General features: G+C 52.5%; 1 protein-coding gene across 1 annotated transcript; it reads right to left on the bottom strand.

Moving 5' to 3' along the window:
- Positions 1-6,382: 6,382 nt before the first annotated feature.
- Positions 6,383-17,855, bottom strand: DENND4B (DENN domain containing 4B). Its single transcript, XM_075261222.1, has 15 exons — positions 17,765-17,855; positions 17,556-17,679; positions 17,274-17,480; positions 11,394-11,522; positions 11,139-11,310; positions 9,540-9,725; positions 9,003-9,457; positions 8,804-8,920; positions 8,550-8,725; positions 8,314-8,443; positions 7,996-8,238; positions 7,824-7,923; positions 7,580-7,748; positions 7,435-7,499; positions 6,383-7,296 (listed from the first exon to the last, which is right to left on the bottom strand). Exons 1-15 carry the CDS (start codon positions 17,818-17,820, stop codon positions 7,151-7,153), a joined length of 2,475 nt encoding a protein of 824 aa, XP_075117323.1. The 5' UTR covers positions 17,821-17,855; the 3' UTR covers positions 6,383-7,150.
- Between the last annotated feature and the right edge of the window lie 6 nt (positions 17,856-17,861).

The raw sequence follows: 17,861 nt of genomic DNA, 5'->3' as shown, positions 1-17,861 counted from the left end.
GCCCCCACACTGCATCCGACACACCGCCCCTCCCCCACACTGCATCCTACACACCGCCCCTCCCACACACTGCACCGCCCCTCCCCCACACCGCCCCTCCCACACACTGCATCCGACACACTGCACCGCCCCTCCCCCAACACTGCATCCGACACACCACCCCTCCCCCACACCACCCCTCCCCAACACTGCATCCTACACACCAGCCCTCCCACACACTGCATCCGACACACTGCACCGCCCCTCCCCAACACTGCATCCGACACACTGCCCCTCCCCCACACTGCATCTGACACACCGCCCCTCCCCCCACACTGCATCCGACACACTGCACCGCCCCTCCCCAACACTGCATCCGACACACCGCCCCTCCCCCCACACTGCATCCGACACACCTCCTCTCCCCCACACTGTATCCTACACACCGCCTCTCTCTCACACTGCACCGCCCCTCCCCAACACTGCATCCGACACACCGCCCCTCCCCCACACGGCATCCGACACACTGTCCCTCCCCCACACTGCAATCTCCCCCTCTGTAGCCTAATCCCGGTGGTATTCTTACGTAATCCCCCTCTGAACATGACCCAGAAGTTTTTGGGCGGCTGTGACCCAGACATTTACCATCGTTGAGGTTGCAGTGATAAAAGAGTTGACCAAACACTTACACAAAGTCGTCAATAATGGTCCCATGTTTTCCCGGCCCTGTCCTGTCCACACCTGATCTTTCTAGAGTAAAATACACGACCGCCTCTCTCGTCACATGTTACACGCTAGAAATGAAGGTATAAAACATGTATGACAGGCGGAAAATTCCATCAGTCACATAACACAGTGTCACCCGCAGAATGTCACCATATAAAATCACAGGATTTAGCCGCTTTCAGGTGGGTGGTGATGGAGGGGGAGGGGCCACTTATGTGTTGAACCTTTGAACTGGGCCCACCAATGTGATGAGAGGGCCCCGGGCACTAAGTGACGGGATACCTTTATTCTGTCGGTCACAACGGCGATATTGGTTTAGATTGGAATTTTTATGTTGTACTGCTTATGAACAATAGTCCTAGTTTTGCTCCTCCGCTAGACCAGACTGGACCGTCTCTCGTAGACCACTGTACCAGTGTTGCTCCTCCACCAGACTGGACCGTCTCTCGTAGACCATTGTACCAGTGTTGCTCCTCCACCAGACTGGACCGTCTCTCGTAGACCATTGTACCAGTGTTGCTCCTCCACCAGACTGGACCGTCTTTCGTAGACCATTGTACCAGTGTTGCTCCTCCACAAGACTGGACCGTCTCTCGTAGACCACTGTACCAGTGCTGCTCCTCCACCAGACTGGACCGTCTCTCGTAGACCACTGTACCAGTGCTGCTCCTCCACCAGACTGGACCGTCTCTCGTAGACCACTGTACCAGTGCTGCTCCTCCACCAGACTGGACCGTCTCTCGTAGACCACTGTACCAGTGCTGCTCCTCCACCAGACTGGACCGTCTCTCGTAGACCACTGTACCAGTGCTGCTCCTCCACCAGACTGGACCGTCTCTCGTAGACCACTGTACCAGTGTTGCTCCTCCACCAGACTGGACCGTCTCTCGTAGACCACTGTACCAGTGCTGCTCCTCCACCAGACTGGACCGTCTCTCGTAGACCACTGTACCAGTGTTGCTCCTCCACCAGACTGGACCGTCTCTCGTAGACCACTGTACCAGTGCTGCTCCTCCACCAGACTGGACCGTCTCTCGTAGACCACTGTACCAGTGCTGCTCCTCCACCAGACTGGACCGTCTCTCGTAGACCACTGTACCAGTGCTGCTCCTCCACCAGACTGGACCGTCTCTCGTAGACCACTGTACCAGTGCTGCTCCTCCACCAGACTGGACCGTCTCTCGTAGACCACTGTACCAGTGCTGCTCCTCCACCAGACTGGAGTGTCTATAGTAGACCAGTGTCCCAATTTTGCTCTTCCACTAGACTGGACTGACTCCTGTAGACAATTGTCCCAGATTGTAATGTCATTTGTAGACCCTTGTCCCACGTTTACTCCTCCACCAGACTGGGCTGTCTTCAGTAGACAAGTGTCTCAGTTTTGCTCTCTGACCAGACTGGGCTTTCTCTTGTAAAACATTGACTCAAGTTGTACACTTTCACCAGACTAAACTCTCTCTAGTAGACCACTGTCCCAAAATGGTCTGTCTTGTAGAACATTGCCTCAGGACTGCTCCTCCACCAGACTAGGCTGTCTTTAGAAGATCAATTTCCTGGTTTTGCTGTTCCACCAGACTAGATAGGACTGTCTCTCGTAGATCATTGTCTCAGACTGGGATGTCTGTAGTAGATCATTGTCCCAGACTGGGATGTCTCTAGTAGGCCAGTTTTGCTCTTCCACCAGACTGGACTATCTCTCGCCTATCAGTGTCCCAATTTTGGTCCTCCACCAGACTAGACTGGGCTGTCTCTCATAAACCACTGTCCCAGTTTTGCTCCTCCATCAGACTGAACTCTCTTAGATGATTGTCTGAGTGTTGCTCCTCCTCTAGACAGGACTGTCTCTAGTAGATCATTCAATTCTCTCTAGGCTGCGCTGATGAAGTCCAAAGAGACAGAAACGGTGCCGTCCATAGCTGAGAAATTGATTTGGTTATAACCTCGCATCATGCAGCAAAGGCTTCTGGGAAGTCGGGAATGGTGTTCAGGGTGCTTGCTGTAGAGGGCAGCATAACAGAGGCACTGTCTCCCTGTTTACATCTTGGGAGACAGATTTACATATTCTTCCCATAGTAGATCATTGTCACAGTTTTGCTCTTCCACCAGACTGTCTCTCATAGACCACTGTCCAGATTTTGGTCCTCCACCAGACTAGATTGGACTGTCTGTCGTAGACCACTGTCCCAGTTTTGCTCCTCCTCCAGACAGGACTGTCTCTAGTAGACCAGTGTCTAGATTTTGGTCTTCCACCAGACTAGATTGGACTGTCTCTAGTAGACCAGTGTCCAGATTTTGGTCCTCCACCAGACTGGACTGTCTCTCGAAACCACTGTCCCAGTTTTTCTCTTCCACCAGACTGGACTGTCTCTCGTAGACCACTGTCCCAGTTTTGCTCCTTCACCAGACTGCTCTCTTGTAGACCATTGTCTGAGTGTTGCTCCTCCTCCACACCGGGTTGTTACGGATTTTTCCGTACCAAATATGGCGGTTCTTCATTATTTTTCTGTATAAATCTTGTGACGGTGACAATTATTTTGGAGTCTTATATAATTTTGTACTTCATTATTGAAGGTAGAATTTATGGGGTTAAAGACGTGGAGTGGCGCTTTCACGTCCTATTCTGGCAGCCAAGCCCAGCCCCTCAGCCGGCGCCATCTTCATGACGGACTATTACATTCACTCACAGGAACAGGTTCCCGATGTGGGCGGAAACCTGCGCCGTGGGGCAGCAGGGGACCAACTTTCCAGGGTGGAGATAGAATCATACATGCCCCTACTTTCCCAGGTGACAATGAATTAGCTAAACCCTCCCCCCCCCACCTCAGGCAGTGGAGGGCGGGAGAAGAACACCGTGAAGGAGGGGCGGAGCTAAGCACAAGCCAAAAGCATCCACTTATAAGAAACTGAAAATACTTTGGAAACTTCTCCATACGATGGACGTCAGTGAACGCGCTGGATGTCGGCCATACCTTTCCAAGTATAACATTTGTGTCTTTTCTCCTTTTATTTTTAAAACTGTTTTGCTTTTTCATCTTTTTTTATATAGAGAGTACTGACCTCTGTGTATTAAATTGGGAGACTTAAGGTTACTTTGTGTTGCTCTCGGTACCATCACCTTCTTAAAGTATGTTATCGTCTGACTGTTGGAGAGACACGTGTGTACGTGAGTGAGGTTTCTGCTGAGCCTGGCACGTCAGTGGTGGTGGCAGCTGACCGTATTTGGGGTGCAATTTACGCTCAATGTGTAGCCCGAGTGACCGCTGCACCCACATCACATACTAGAACAGTCCGTACATGACAGGGTCTCACCAGATTGGGCTGCCCCTAGTAGACCGCAGTCTTAGTTTTGCTCCCCCCACCAAACTGAACTATCCTTTGGCTCCCCCCATGAGATCGGACTGTCTCTCGTAGACCAAGGCCTCGACTCCACAAACTGCAGCAGTGAATGAAGCAAACACTTTTATTTCCGGCACCCCTCCCCCATCATACATACAAACATCCAGATCTGTGACCCGATCCTCTTATATACGTATACTGCGCACTATGGGTGACAGTAATGAGGCAGAACAGCCCTGAATCCCCCTCCCCCGCCAACATGTACAATGAGATTAAAAACTGTAAAATAAAAAAATAAAACATTCAAATAAAAATGAGAATATCTACACATCAAAGGGTTAAAAAAGGAGAAATTATTAGAAAATGCTACAGGTGCTGCCTGAGGCGCCTCCTCAGCTACGGGGGATGCCCAAGATGCCTCTTCAGCTATGGGGTACGCCAGAGACGCCTCCATAACAACGGGGAGCACCCGAGACTCCTCCACAGCTACGGGGAACGCCCAAGACTCCTCCACAGCTACAGGGGACGCCCAAGATGCCTCCACAGCTACAGGGGACGCCCAAGATGCCTCCACAGCTACGGGGAACGCCCGAGACTCCTCCACAGCTACAGGGGACGCCCGAGACTCCTCCACAGCTACAGGGGACGCCCGAGACTCCTCCACAGCTACAGGGGACGCCCGAGACTCCTCCACAGCTACAGGGGACGCCCAAGATGCCTCCACAGCTACGGGGAACGCCCGAGACTCCTCCACAGCTACAGGGGACGCCCAAGATGCCTCCACAACTACGGGGGACGCACAAGGTGCCTCCACAGCTACGGGGGACGCACAAGGTGCCTCCACAGCTACGGGGGACGCCCGAGACTCCGCCACCGCTACGGGAGACGCCCAAGATGCCTCCACAGCTACGGGAGACGCTCGAGACGCCTCCGCAACAACGGGGGGCGCCCGAGATGAATCCGCAGCAATGGGGAACGCTTGAGACTCCTCCGCAACAACGGGGGACGCCTGAGATGCCTCCGCAAAAACAACGGGTGGTGCACGAGACTCCTCTACAGCTACGGGGAACACCCAAGACTCCGCCACTGCTACGGGAGACGCCCAAGACACCTCTGCAACAACGGGGGGCGCCCGAGATGCCTCCGCAGCAATGGGGAACGCTTGAGACTCCTCCGCAACAACGGGGGACGCCTGAGATGCCTCCGCAACAACGGGTGGTGCCCGAGACTCCTCTACAGCTACGGGGAACACCCAAGACTTCGCCACAGCTACGGGGGATGCCCAAAATGCCTCCACAGCTACGGGGGATGCCCAAGATACCTCCGCAACAACAGGGGGCGCCTGAGACGCCTCCACAACAACGTGTGGCACCCGTGACTCCTCTACAGCTACGGGGAACACCCAAGACTCCGCCACTGGTACAGGAGATGCCCAAGATGCCTCCACAGCTACGGGGGACGCCCAAGACACCTCTGCAACAACGGGGGGCGCCCGAGATGAATCCGCAGCAATGGGGAACGCTTGAGACTCCTCCGCAACAACGGGGGACGCCTGAGATGCCTCCGCAACAACGGGTGGTGCCCGAGACTCCTCTACAGCTACGGGGAACACCCAAGACTCCGCCACTGCTACGGGAGACGCCCAAGATGCCTCCACAGCTACGGGGGATGCCCAAGACACCTCCGCAACAACGGGGGGTGCCCGAGATGCCTCCGCAGCAATGGGGAACGCTTGAGACTCCTCCCCAACAACGGGGGACGCCTGAGATGCCTCCGCAACAACGGGTGGTGCCCGAGACTCCTCTACAGCTACGGGGAACACCCAAGACTTCGCCACAGCTACGGGGGATGCCCAAAATGCCTCCACAGCTACGGGGGATGCCCAAGATACCTCCGCAACAACGGGGGGCGCCTGAGACACCTCCGCAACAACGGGGGGCGCCTGAGACGCCTCCACAACAACGGGGGGCACCCGAGACTCCTCCACAGCTACAGGGGACGGCCAAGGCACCTCCACAGCTACAAGGAACGCCCAAGATGCCTCCGCAACAACATGGGGCGCTCGAGACTCCTCCACAGCTACAGGGAATGCCCGAGACGCCTCCACAGCTACAGGGGACGGCCGAGACTCCTCCACAGCTACAGGGGATGGCTAAGGCACCTCCACAGCTACGGGGGACATCTGAGGAGTCTCCACAGCTACAGGGGACGCCCAAGGAGTCTCCACAGCTATGGGGCACACCCAAGGAGTCTCCACAGCTACGGGGTACGCCCGAGGATTCTCCATAGCTACAGTTGATGTCTGAGACTCCCTCACAGCAATAGGTGATGCAGCTCATAGTCATGTGACCTGAGGTCCGGGTATATAAAGTATATACAATGACCCCAGAGGCTTGACAACACTATATGGTAAACACAATGACCCCGAAGGTCTGAACACCACGAGATATCCCACAGAAATAAATAATAAAATATACACATCTTAATACTGACAACTTACAACGTCATTCCGCGGCAGCTTGGGGGTCAGGTGGTTCCCCTCCCCAACTCCAGTTATAAAAAAGAAAACAATATGCAAACATAAAACACAGGGCCACAACGCCCAACATCAGCAACACAGGGCAGCAGCCTTCACTGGGATGTCCCCCTCAGGGCTCCAACAAGATGGCCGCAGCAGCTCGCGCCTCCCATGGAGCTGGACACTGCTTTGGCAGCCGGCGATGAAGGTAAACATGGCAGCCGTTATCTTCGGAAGACAGACCCTTGGCTCATAGTGACGGAAATTAGAGATCCAAAAAATATATATAATCTTTGGCGCCTGCAATTAACCCCTTCTTAACCAAAGCAGCAGAAAACGTTCAGGGCTATCAACAGAGGTCGCTGCCACCGCAAAAAATGGCAAGAGTGGCGGAACACCGTGGCAGAGCGTCCTGGCGGTGGGCACTGGTTGGCACACGTCTGATGAGAGGCTCCCGTCACCATGATCAGTCTTATGGTCTCCGGTGTGTGCCCATGAGAAGATGACGGCGCTGCCACCCACAGTCTCTGACTAGAACGGAGACCCCCACTCCATATTGCACTTTCCACGTAGCGAGCGTCACAGTGTGGTCTAACATTCCAGTGTTGCTCCAAATGTCTTGCGGCAGTCCAAAGCCTTGGCGGTGGGGAGCTGCGCCCGCCGCTTACGTAGCTCCTCCTTTCCCAAGGAGCTCCCCAATTTCTTACAGGCCGTCTTATATCTGCTGTCAAAGGCGGCTGCAGGGACAGAAGGGGGTTACTGGTCACTACAGGGTTAACAAAGGGGGAGGGGTGTATAGGAGAATTACTAATACCCCGGACTGGGGGCAGCAGGTTACTGTATTCGATTTCCAGTAGTCGGCGACCACCACTCACCCACATCCATGTGCTCTCTCCCCAGGGCGGCCATGGTCAGGAGCAGCATCTCTCTGTAGATCCCCCTGGAGGGGGGGGGGGGGACAAGGGACGGGGTCATTATTCAGTCACGCACATCCCACATGCCCCCCACATGACTACCTACCTCTGGATGATCTGCGGGGGCGAGTTCTGTTCCTGCAGGACATTTAGGAGCAGTGAGATGGCTTTATGGACCTCAAAGAGTCCGATGAAGTTGAGGATCTTCTCCAGGAACTCGAGGGTGAAGGGGTGCGAGTGGGAGCGCCAGCCCTGCAGGTGGTTGGGGAGGTTTCCTGGCCACACACAGACATGAAGGGTTAACCCTAGGCTGACCACCAGATGGCAGCACTCCACCACCCATTACTTACGGTGAAGCTTCCAGAGGGCGTACATGGGCGGCCAGCGGTCGGGGTCCTGCAGCAGCACGTCCCACAGTAAGCGGACCCGGACGTGTGGGGAGTCGGTGACCTGCGGGGAGAAGATGCAGTTAGTGACGGCGCAGTGAGGCCGGATAGCTGTGGCCTGTGCCCCGGTGCCCACCTGTGCAGACGGCTGGACATGCTTGGACTCCAGGATGAGCTGCAGGAGGTTACTGGGCAGCGCCAGGCGCTGGAAATACCAGACCAGGTTCCAGTAGATGATGGGGTGGTTGTCCACCAGCTCGGGCTGGGACAGGAAGTCGCCGCCCTCGTTCTCCAGCAGGCTCTCCATCTCCTTGCGGAGGACCATGGGGCACAGATAGGCCACGGTCACCAGCTCACAGTCCACGTCACTGGCGCAGTGCTGAGGAGGGGAACAAAAAGATGTCAACCCAGGGCCGGCACCCCCACAGTCACATGACACCCCCCGCTACCGTACCTGCACGTCAGGGAAGCCATTACAGGGAACGCGAGAGTTGTCCTCGTCCAGCACCAGACACTGGTAGCGGTCACTAAGGACGGGTCCACGGCTTGTAACGCCTCCGTCCACCTCCGAGGGGTCATCAGCCCTGTAACCACAGCAGGAGGGCTCAGTCACCTCTGATACTACAGTGGCCCCCCCTGGCTGGTCCTCCTGGTCACAGCACCCACTTATACACCCGGGGGCGCCCTCACCTACGCTGTTTCTGCAGGTCGATGATCTTGACGTTCAGGAAGGGCACAAAGTGTTGGCCGCAGAAGGAGCAGACTGTCTTCAGGTTGGAGTCATCTGAGGTCCAGCCGGCCATGATGTCCTCATCGTAGATCAGGGAGTGACAGGCAGGACACAGGGAGCAGCTGGAGAGCAGGACCTGAAGAACAGGAGAGAGACAATAGAAGTCACTGACCACCTGTCACCCAGCTCTCCCAGGATCAGATCGAGCACTCACCTCCACTGCGGGGACATCCTGGCCTCCATCTAACAGACGCTCCAAGGACTTATGGATGGCAAAGTTGCAGACTGAGGTGTCTGAGGAGTCGGCCTCACTGCCCAAAGACACCGAGCTCTGGAAGAGAAGAGGAGAGGCCTGATGGGGGGCGCTCCGGAGCACTGGCCACAGCCCTGACCTGTCAGCCCCTCTCCCTCACCTCAGAGGCCGTGGACTCAGGCCGTCTGCAGCTGTCCCGATGCCCCCTCCAGCCATGATGCTGCTCATACACCAGCGGGGAGGGATTGTCAGCGGCAGCAGCACTCGTCTTCCTGAGCAGCGAGGTCCTGGACGCCTTCTTGGAGGGGGTGAGCAGCTGCTGGATCTTACCGGCCAGGCTCCGCCTCCTCGCCCCGTCCCTGGAGACGCTGCTGCTGCTGCCGCTCCTGCTGGTCAGGGCCTCTGAGGAGCCCTCGGTCAGGATCAGCTCGGAGTCATCGGAGGTCACTGTCCCACTGCCCGTGTTGTCCGTAGCAAAGCTGACGTTAGATAAACTCCCATTTTCCGAGGCCTCGAGGATCAGCGGTGCCCCGGAGGCTCTAGTCTGAGATCCACTTAGTGAGGGGCTGGCGTCCGGCCCCTGGGTGACCCCGTCAGCTTCCAAATCCTCCATCACTACAGGAGACGACATGTCAGACACTGCAGTGCCACTCAGTAACTCCTCCTGTCACTACATTCCCGTCATGTCCTCACTTACGGTGGGCGACGCCCATCTCCAGCATGCAGGGGTCGCTCTGCGTACAGCCGACGCTCCAGCTCTTCACCAGTGACCCCGTAGTGGAGTCCTCGGTCCTCAGGCTCGTGTGGCCGGCCCAGGTGGTCTGGCGCAGCAGATTCAGCCGGGGGGGCAGGTCGCCCGAGCAGCTCTTGTGTTTCCAATTATCTGCAGAGCACAAACCAAAGTACTAGATCTACAGCACAGTCTGAACACAGGCCAAGAACCCCCCAGACCTGCCCATACAGGCAACGGAGGGGGCAGGGGTCATCTAAAGGGTCCATAGTGGCAGCTCTGAAATGGCTCTAGGGCTCTGGTGTGGGGGGGTGAATGAGTTTAGGGGGCCCAGTGTGGAGTCCTTATGGGTTTAGAGGTCCGGGTTGGGGTCCTAATAGGTGTAGGGGTCTGGTTTGGGGTCCTTTACTCCTGTTCTATGATGTTACTTATAAATATGAATAGAACAGTCTGGAGATACAGGATGACAAGAGATTGGGGGGAAGGGGCAGCCGCATCGTGCTACTGATGTGGTGGTATGCCTGTGACATGGGGGGTATGCCTGTGACGCGGGGGGTATGCCTGTGACATGGGGGTATGCCTGTGACGCGGGGGTATGCCTGTGACGCGGGGGGTATGCCTGTGACGCGGGGGGTATGCCTGTGACGCGGGGGTATGCCTGTGACGCGGGGGGTATGCCTGTGACGCGGCGGGTATGCCTGTGACATGGGGGTATGCCTGTGACATGGGGGTATGCCTGTGACGCGGGGGGTATGCCTGTGACGCGGGGGGTAATGCCTGTGACGCGGGGGGTAATGCCTGTGACGCGGCGGGTATGCCTGTGACGCGGCGGGTATGCCTGTGACGCGGCGGGTATGCCTGTGACGCGGCGGGTATGCCTGTGACGCGAGGGGTATGCCTGTGACGCGGCGGGTATGCCTGTGACGCGGCGGGTATGCCTGTGACGCGGCGGGTATGCCTGTGACGCGGCGGGTATGCCTGTGACGCGGCGGGTATGCCTGTGACGCGAGGGGTATGCCTGTGACGCGAGGGGTATGCCTGTGACGCGGCGGGTATGCCTGTGACGCGGCGGGTATGCCTGTGACGCGAGGGGTATGCCTGTGACGCGGCGGGTATGCCTGTGACGCGGGGGGTATGCCTGTGACGCGGGGGGTATGCCTGTGACGCGGGGGGTATGCCTGTGACGCGGCGGGTATGCCTGTGACGCGGCGGGTATGCCTGTGACGCGGCGGGTATGCCTGTGACGCGAGGGGTATGCCTGTGACGCGAGGGGTATGCCTGTGACGCGAGGGGTATGCCTGTGACGCGAGGGGTATGCCTGTGACGCGAGGGGTATGCCTGTGACGCGAGGGGTATGCCTGTGACGCGAGGGGTATGCCTGTGACGCGAGGGGTATGCCTGTGACGCGAGGGGTATGCCTGTGACGCGAGGGGTATGCCTGTGACGCGAGGGGTATGCCTGTGACGTGGGTTACGCCTGTAGCCGGACCTCCATCTTACTCTATGATATTGGAGAAGACATTCTGTGTGCACCAGTCTCAGTTGGACAAGTTTTGGGGCCCCTCACCTCTGGACCTGTTCTTCCCCAGGTCCTCACTTTGTGGGGGTGTCTCAGATCCCGGCTGTTTGTTACGGAGGGGCTGACGGAATTGGGCGGCTCCCAGGACCACGTTCCTCAGTTTGGCCCAGCGGAGTCTTCCGCTCTGACTGCTGGACGGCCACTTACTCTCCAGCACAGCCTGTGGGGGACGAAGAGCAGTGAGTACCCCCCAAACAAGCAAGAGTGTCCCCCTCCAAATCACCCTGTGCCCCTACAACCCACCTTATTGTAATATCCGTAGGTTATGGCATTAGGGACGATCCCCGCCTTCCTCATCTCCAGCATGACGCGCACCGCTAACACCGGCTCTCCGTACTGACCGCACAGCTGCATCAGGATACGGTAACAGACCTGGCGAGAGAGGGAGGGGGGGCGGACTGTACCAAGGGACAACCACAGGGGAGCACACCAAAATCTGAAGCACAAGTGTACACTACAGTGTTGGCCAAAAGTATTGGCCTCCCTGCACTTCTGTCAGATAATACTCGTGTTCTTCCAGATAATGATTGCAGTCACAAATTCTTTGGTATTTTCTTCATTTAATTTGTCTTCAATGGAAAACCACAAAAAGAATTGTCATAAAGCCAAATTGGATATAATTCCACAGCAAACATAAAAAAGGGGGTGGACAAAAGTATTGGCACTGTTTGATAAATCATGTGATGCTTCTGTAATTTGTGTAATTAACAGCACCTGTTACTTACCTGAGGCACCTAACAGGTGGTGGCAATAACTAAATCACACTTGCAGCCAGTTGAAATGGATTAAAGTTGACTCCACCTCTGTCCTGTGTCCTTGTGTGACCACATTGAGCATGGAGAAAAGAAAGAAGACCAAAGAACTGTCTGAGGACTCGAGAAGCAAAATTGTGAGGAAGCATGAGCAATCTCAAGGCTACAAGTCCATCTCCAAAGCCCTGAATGTTCCTGTGTCTACCGTGCGCAGTGTCATGTAGAAGTGTAAAGCCCATGGCCCTGTGGCTAACCTCCCTAGATGTGGACGCAAAAGAAACATTGACCAGAGATTTCACCGCAAGATTGTGCGGGTGGTGGATAAAGAACCGCGACTAACATCCAAACAAGTCCAAGCTGCCCTGCAGTCCGAGGGTACAACAGTGTCACCCCGTACTATCCAGTGTCAGCGTCTGAATGAGAAGGGCCTGTATGGGAGGAGACCCAGGAAGACCCCACTTCTTACCCACAGACAGAAGCCAGGCTGGAGTTTGCCAAAACTTACCTAAGAAAGCCAAAACCGTTCTGGAAGAATGTTCTCTGGTCAGAGGAGACAAAAGTAGGAGAAGGCCTCAACATAGAGATTACAGGAAAAAAGAGAAGAAGACGCCCCCTACAGTCAGACATGGCGGAGGTCCCTGATGGTTTGGGGTTGCTTTGCTGCCTCTGGCACTGGACTGCTTGACCGTGTGCATGGCATTATGAAGTCTGAAGACGACCAACACATTGTGCAGCATCATGTAGGGCCCAGTGTGAGAAAGCGGGGTCTCCCTCAGAGGTCAGGGCTCTTCCAGCAGGACAATGACCCAAAACACACTTCAGGTCAGCACTAGAAAATGGTGGAGAGAGAAAGCCCTGGAGACTTGTAAAGTGGCAGCAATGAGTCCAGCCCTGAATCCCATAGACACCTGTGGGGGAGGGGGAGGAGAGATCTCTTGGTGGCAGTTTGGAGAAGGCCCCCTTCACATCTCAGGGGGGACCGCGAGCAGGAGCCAAAGAAGAAGGGTCTAAGATTCCAGCAGAGCCTTGTAAGAAACTCATTGCTGGTTAGCGGAAGCGGTTGTGTGCAGTTATTGTGTCTAAAGGTTGTGCTACCAAGTATTAGGCTGAGGGCGCCAATACTTCTGTCCGCACCAGTCCTGGAGTTTTGTGTAAAATGATCAATGATGTGACTTTTTTTTCATTCTCTTTTGTGTTTTTTCATTGCAAACAAAATAACTGAAGATATTACCAAAGAGTTTGTGCTGTGTAATCATTATCTGGAGGACAGCGAGGATTATCTGACAGGACTGCAGGGGGCGATACTTATACTGTATATACCCTGTGTCACTTATATACTATATAAGAGTTTGTGCTGTGTAATCATTATCTGGGGGACAGCGAGGATTATCTGACAGGACTGCAGGGGGCGATACTTATACTGTATATACCCTGTGTCACTTATATACTATATAAGAGTCTGTGCTGTGTAATCATTATCTGGGGACAGCGAGGATTATCTGACAGGACTGCAGGGGGCGATACTTATACTGTATATACCCTGTGTCACTTATATACTATATAAGAGTTTGTGCTGTCTAATCATTATCTGGGGACAGCGAGGATTATCTGACAGGACTGCAGGGGGTGATACTTATACTGTATATACTCTGTGTCACTTATATACTACTAGCTGGTACCTGCGACTTGGTCTGCGGTGATTGTAGCAGTGGGTATATACAGGGGTGGGTAAGGTTTTCATACTGTGTATAAGGGATGGGATATGAAATGTAACTTTGTATCTTGTTTTTGTTGTAATTCAGAGAATACGTGAGACTTTTGTGTTGCAGTTACTTTGTATTTGAGCTGCTATATATACGGTGTTGGTATAAACTTTACATAGTGACTTTGGGACAGAAGTATTTGAAGTTAACCCTTTCCCGTCAATGGCATTTTTTGATTTTCGTTTTTTACTCCCCTCCTTCTAAACCCCATAACTTTTTTATTTCTCCACTCCCAGAGCCATATGAGGTCTTAATTTTTCCTGGGACAAATTTTTCTTCCTGATGCCGCCATTAATTATTCTATATAATGTACTAGGAAGCAGGGAAAAAATTCAGAATGGGGTGAATTTGAAGAAAAAATGCATTTCTGCGACTTTCTTACGGGCTTTGGTTTTACGGCGTTCACTGTGCAACCAAAATGACATGTCCCCTGTATTCTGTGTTTCGTTACGATTCCGGGGATACCAAGCTTATATTGTTTTATTTACATTTTCACCCCTTAAAAAAAAAATCCAAAACTGTGTTAAAAAATTATTTTTTGAAAAGTCGCCATATTCCGACAGCCGTAACTTTTTTATACGTGCGTGTACGGGAATGTATAGGGCATCTTTTTTTGCGGGACCAGGTGTACTTTGTAGTTCTACCATTTTCGGGAAATGTTATTACTTTGATCACTTTTTATTCAAATTTTTATCAGAATGAAAACAGTGAAAAAATGGCGGTTTGGCACTTTTGACCATTTTGCCCGCTACGGCGTTTACCGAACAGGAAAAATATTTGCGTAGCTTTGTAGAGCGGGCGATTTCGGACGTGGGGATACCTAACATGTATGTGTTTCACAGTATTTAACTACTTTTATATGTGTTCTAGGGAAAGGGGGGTGATTTGAATTTTTAATCCTTTGTATTTTTTTTTTATTATTTTTTTTACTTTTTTAAAACTTTTTTTTTTTGCATTTATTAGACCTCCTAGGGGTATTGACATGGGTGGGCGGTGTCGCGGATTGTCAGAGCGGTGGGGGTCGGCAAACATGGCTGCTCTGGAGCGTTAAAGAGAACCTCCTGGAGTATTGGTAAGGGGAGGGGCAAAGTGGTAAAGTCTATGTATATGAGATTGTGTGGGGTTAGGGGCGAGGCTGTAGAGGGCAATAGGAATTTTGTGGCTTGCTATGGTCCAAAGTGTGTGAGATTGCAGAGATGGTGGTGTGAGTTTGGGTTTTGTGGGTGTCCTGGCTCAAACGTATGTGTGCTATTGTGACAAAAAGTAGCCTATTGTTTAATCGGGTGCATTAACTATGTTTGTGGAAAATTTCAGCCAAATCGGTGGAGCGGTTTTTCCGTGATTGAGGAACAAACATCCGAACATGCAAACATCCAAACACACAAACCCACAAACTTTCACATTTATAATATTAATAGGATATAAGAGTCTGTGCTGTGTAATCATTATCTGGGGACAGCGAGGATTATCTGACAGGACTGCAGGGGGCGATACTTATACTGTATATACCCTGTGTCACTTATATACTATATAAGAGTCTGTGCTGTGTAATCATTATCTGGGGGACAGCGAGGATTATCTGACAGGACTGCAGGGGGCGATACTTATACTGTATATACCCTGTGTCACTTTTATACTATATAAGAGTCTGTGCTGTGTAATCATTATCTGGGGGACAGCGAGGATTATCTGACAGGACTGCAGGGGGCGATACTTATACTGTATATACCCTGTGTCACTTATATACTATATATAAGAGTCTGTGCTGTGTAATCATTATCTGGGGACAGCGAGGATTATCTGACAGGACTGCAGGGGGCGATACTTATACTGTATATACCCTGTGTCACTTATATACTATATAAGAGTCTGTGCTGTGTAATCATTATCTGGGGGACAGCGAGGATTATCTGACAGGACTGCAGGGGGCGATACTTATACTGTATATACCCTGTGTCACTTTTATACTATATAAGAGTCTGTGCTGTGTAATCATTATCTGGGGGACAGCGAGGATTATCTGACAGGACTGCAGGGGGCGATACTTATACTGTATATACCCTGTGTCACTTATATACTATATAAGAGTTTGTGCTGTGTAATCATTATCTGGGGGACAGCGAGGATTATCTGACAGGACTGCAGGGGGCGATACTTATACTGTATATACCCTGTGTCACTTATATACTATATAAGAGTCTGTGCTGTGTAATCATTATCTGGGGGACAGCGAGGATTATCTGACAGGACTGCAGGGGGCGATACTTATACTGTATATACCCTGTGTCACTTATATACTATATATAAGAGTCTGTGCTGTGTAATCATTATCTGGGGCACCGAGGATTATCTGACAGGACTGCAGGGGGCGATACTTATACTGTATATACCCTGTGTCACTTATATACTATTTAAGAGTATGTGCTGTGTAATCATTATCTGGGGGACACTGAGGATTATCTGACAGGACTGCAGGGGGCGATACTTATACTGTATATACCCTGTGTCACTTATATACTATATAAGAGTCTGTGCTGTGTAATCATTATCTGGGGGACAGCGAGGATTATCTGACAGGACTGCAGGGGGCGATACTTATACTGTATATACCCTGTGTCACTTATATACTATATAAGAGTATGTGCTGTGTAATCATTATCTGGGGGACAGCGAGGATTATCTGACAGGACTGCAGGGGGCGATACTTATACTGTATATACCCTGTGTCACTTATATACTATATAAGAGTCTGTGCTGTGTAATCATTATCTGGGGGACAGCGAGGATTATCTGACAGGACTGCAGGGGGCGATACTTATACTGTATATACCCTGTGTCACTTATATACTATATAAGAGTCTGTGCTGTGTAATCATTATCTGGGGGACAGCGAGGATTATCTGACAGGACTGCAGGGGGCGATACTTATACTGTATATACCCTGTGTCACTTATATACTATATAAGAGTCTGTGCTGTGTAATCATTATCTGGGGGACAGCGAGGATTATCTGACAGGACTGCAGGGGGCGATACTTATACTGTATATACCCTGTGTCACTTTTATACTATATAAGAGTCTGTGCTGTGTAATCATTATCTGGAGACACTGAGGATTATCTGACAGGACTGCAGGGGCGATACTTATACTGTATATACCCTGTGTCACTTATATACTATATAAGAGTATGTGCTGTGTAATCATTATCTGGGGGACAGCGAGGATTATCTGACAGGACTGCGGGGGGCGATACTTATACTGTATATACCCTGTGTCACTTATATACTATATAAGAGTCTGTGCTGTGTAATCATTATCTGGGGACAGCGAGGATTATCTGACAGGACTGCAGGGGGCGATACTTATACTGTATATACCCTGTGTCACTTATATACTATATAAGAGTCTGTGCTGTGTAATCATTATCTGGGGACAACGAGGATTATCTGACAGGACTGCAGGGGGCGATACTTATACTGTATATACCCTGTAGGGGGCGATACTTTTGGCCAACACTGTATATCACAATAGAGGCTGATAGATGACAATAGGATCCTTAAAGGGATCATCACACCCAGCAACCCAGACTGCTCACTACTACCACTCACCTCATCGGGCAGCACCACGTTCTTGGTCTCCATCTGCTTCAGCACATCATACGCCGTCTGCAGCGCTCGCACCTTGGAGACGGTGGCTCTGACATACGTGGGCAGGTAGATGAACCACAGGCCGTAGCAGTGCCCCAGGAGGCATTTTGCCCACATTTCGGGCATGGAGGAGTAGATATGTGCCACGCGCTGGGCAGATTTGATCTCCTGAGAGACAGAGGGGTAATGGGTTTAGCGGGTCAGAGGTCAGGACCTTCCCACCACTTGTCGCCTCTTCCTTACCTGCTTGGTTCGCCGCGGGGCCGGACTGCTGGGGGCGCTGGTTTTGGATTGGCTAGGTGGGGCCATCAGAAAGTCCTGAGGCAGCTCGAATAAATCTCTCTGGAGAATTGGGAAGCTTTCGTACCTGGGAGGGGAGAAGCGGGGTCGTCACAAGAGGTGGCGCTAGCCTATAGGATGGGGGGGCATTAAGGGGTGTAATAATGTCTGACTTGTAACGGGCCGGGGGTTCGGTGCCATTGGGGTCCAGCGGTTCCTCTGCCGGCATGATGAAGACGGTGTGCTCGCTGCGGTGGGACTCGTCCAGCT

Source organism: Leptodactylus fuscus (assembly GCF_031893055.1).
Source record: "Leptodactylus fuscus isolate aLepFus1 chromosome 7 unlocalized genomic scaffold, aLepFus1.hap2 SUPER_7_unloc_1, whole genome shotgun sequence".
Taxonomy (NCBI): Eukaryota; Metazoa; Chordata; class Amphibia; order Anura; family Leptodactylidae; genus Leptodactylus; species Leptodactylus fuscus.
This window is presented reverse-complemented; position numbering and strand designations above follow the sequence as displayed.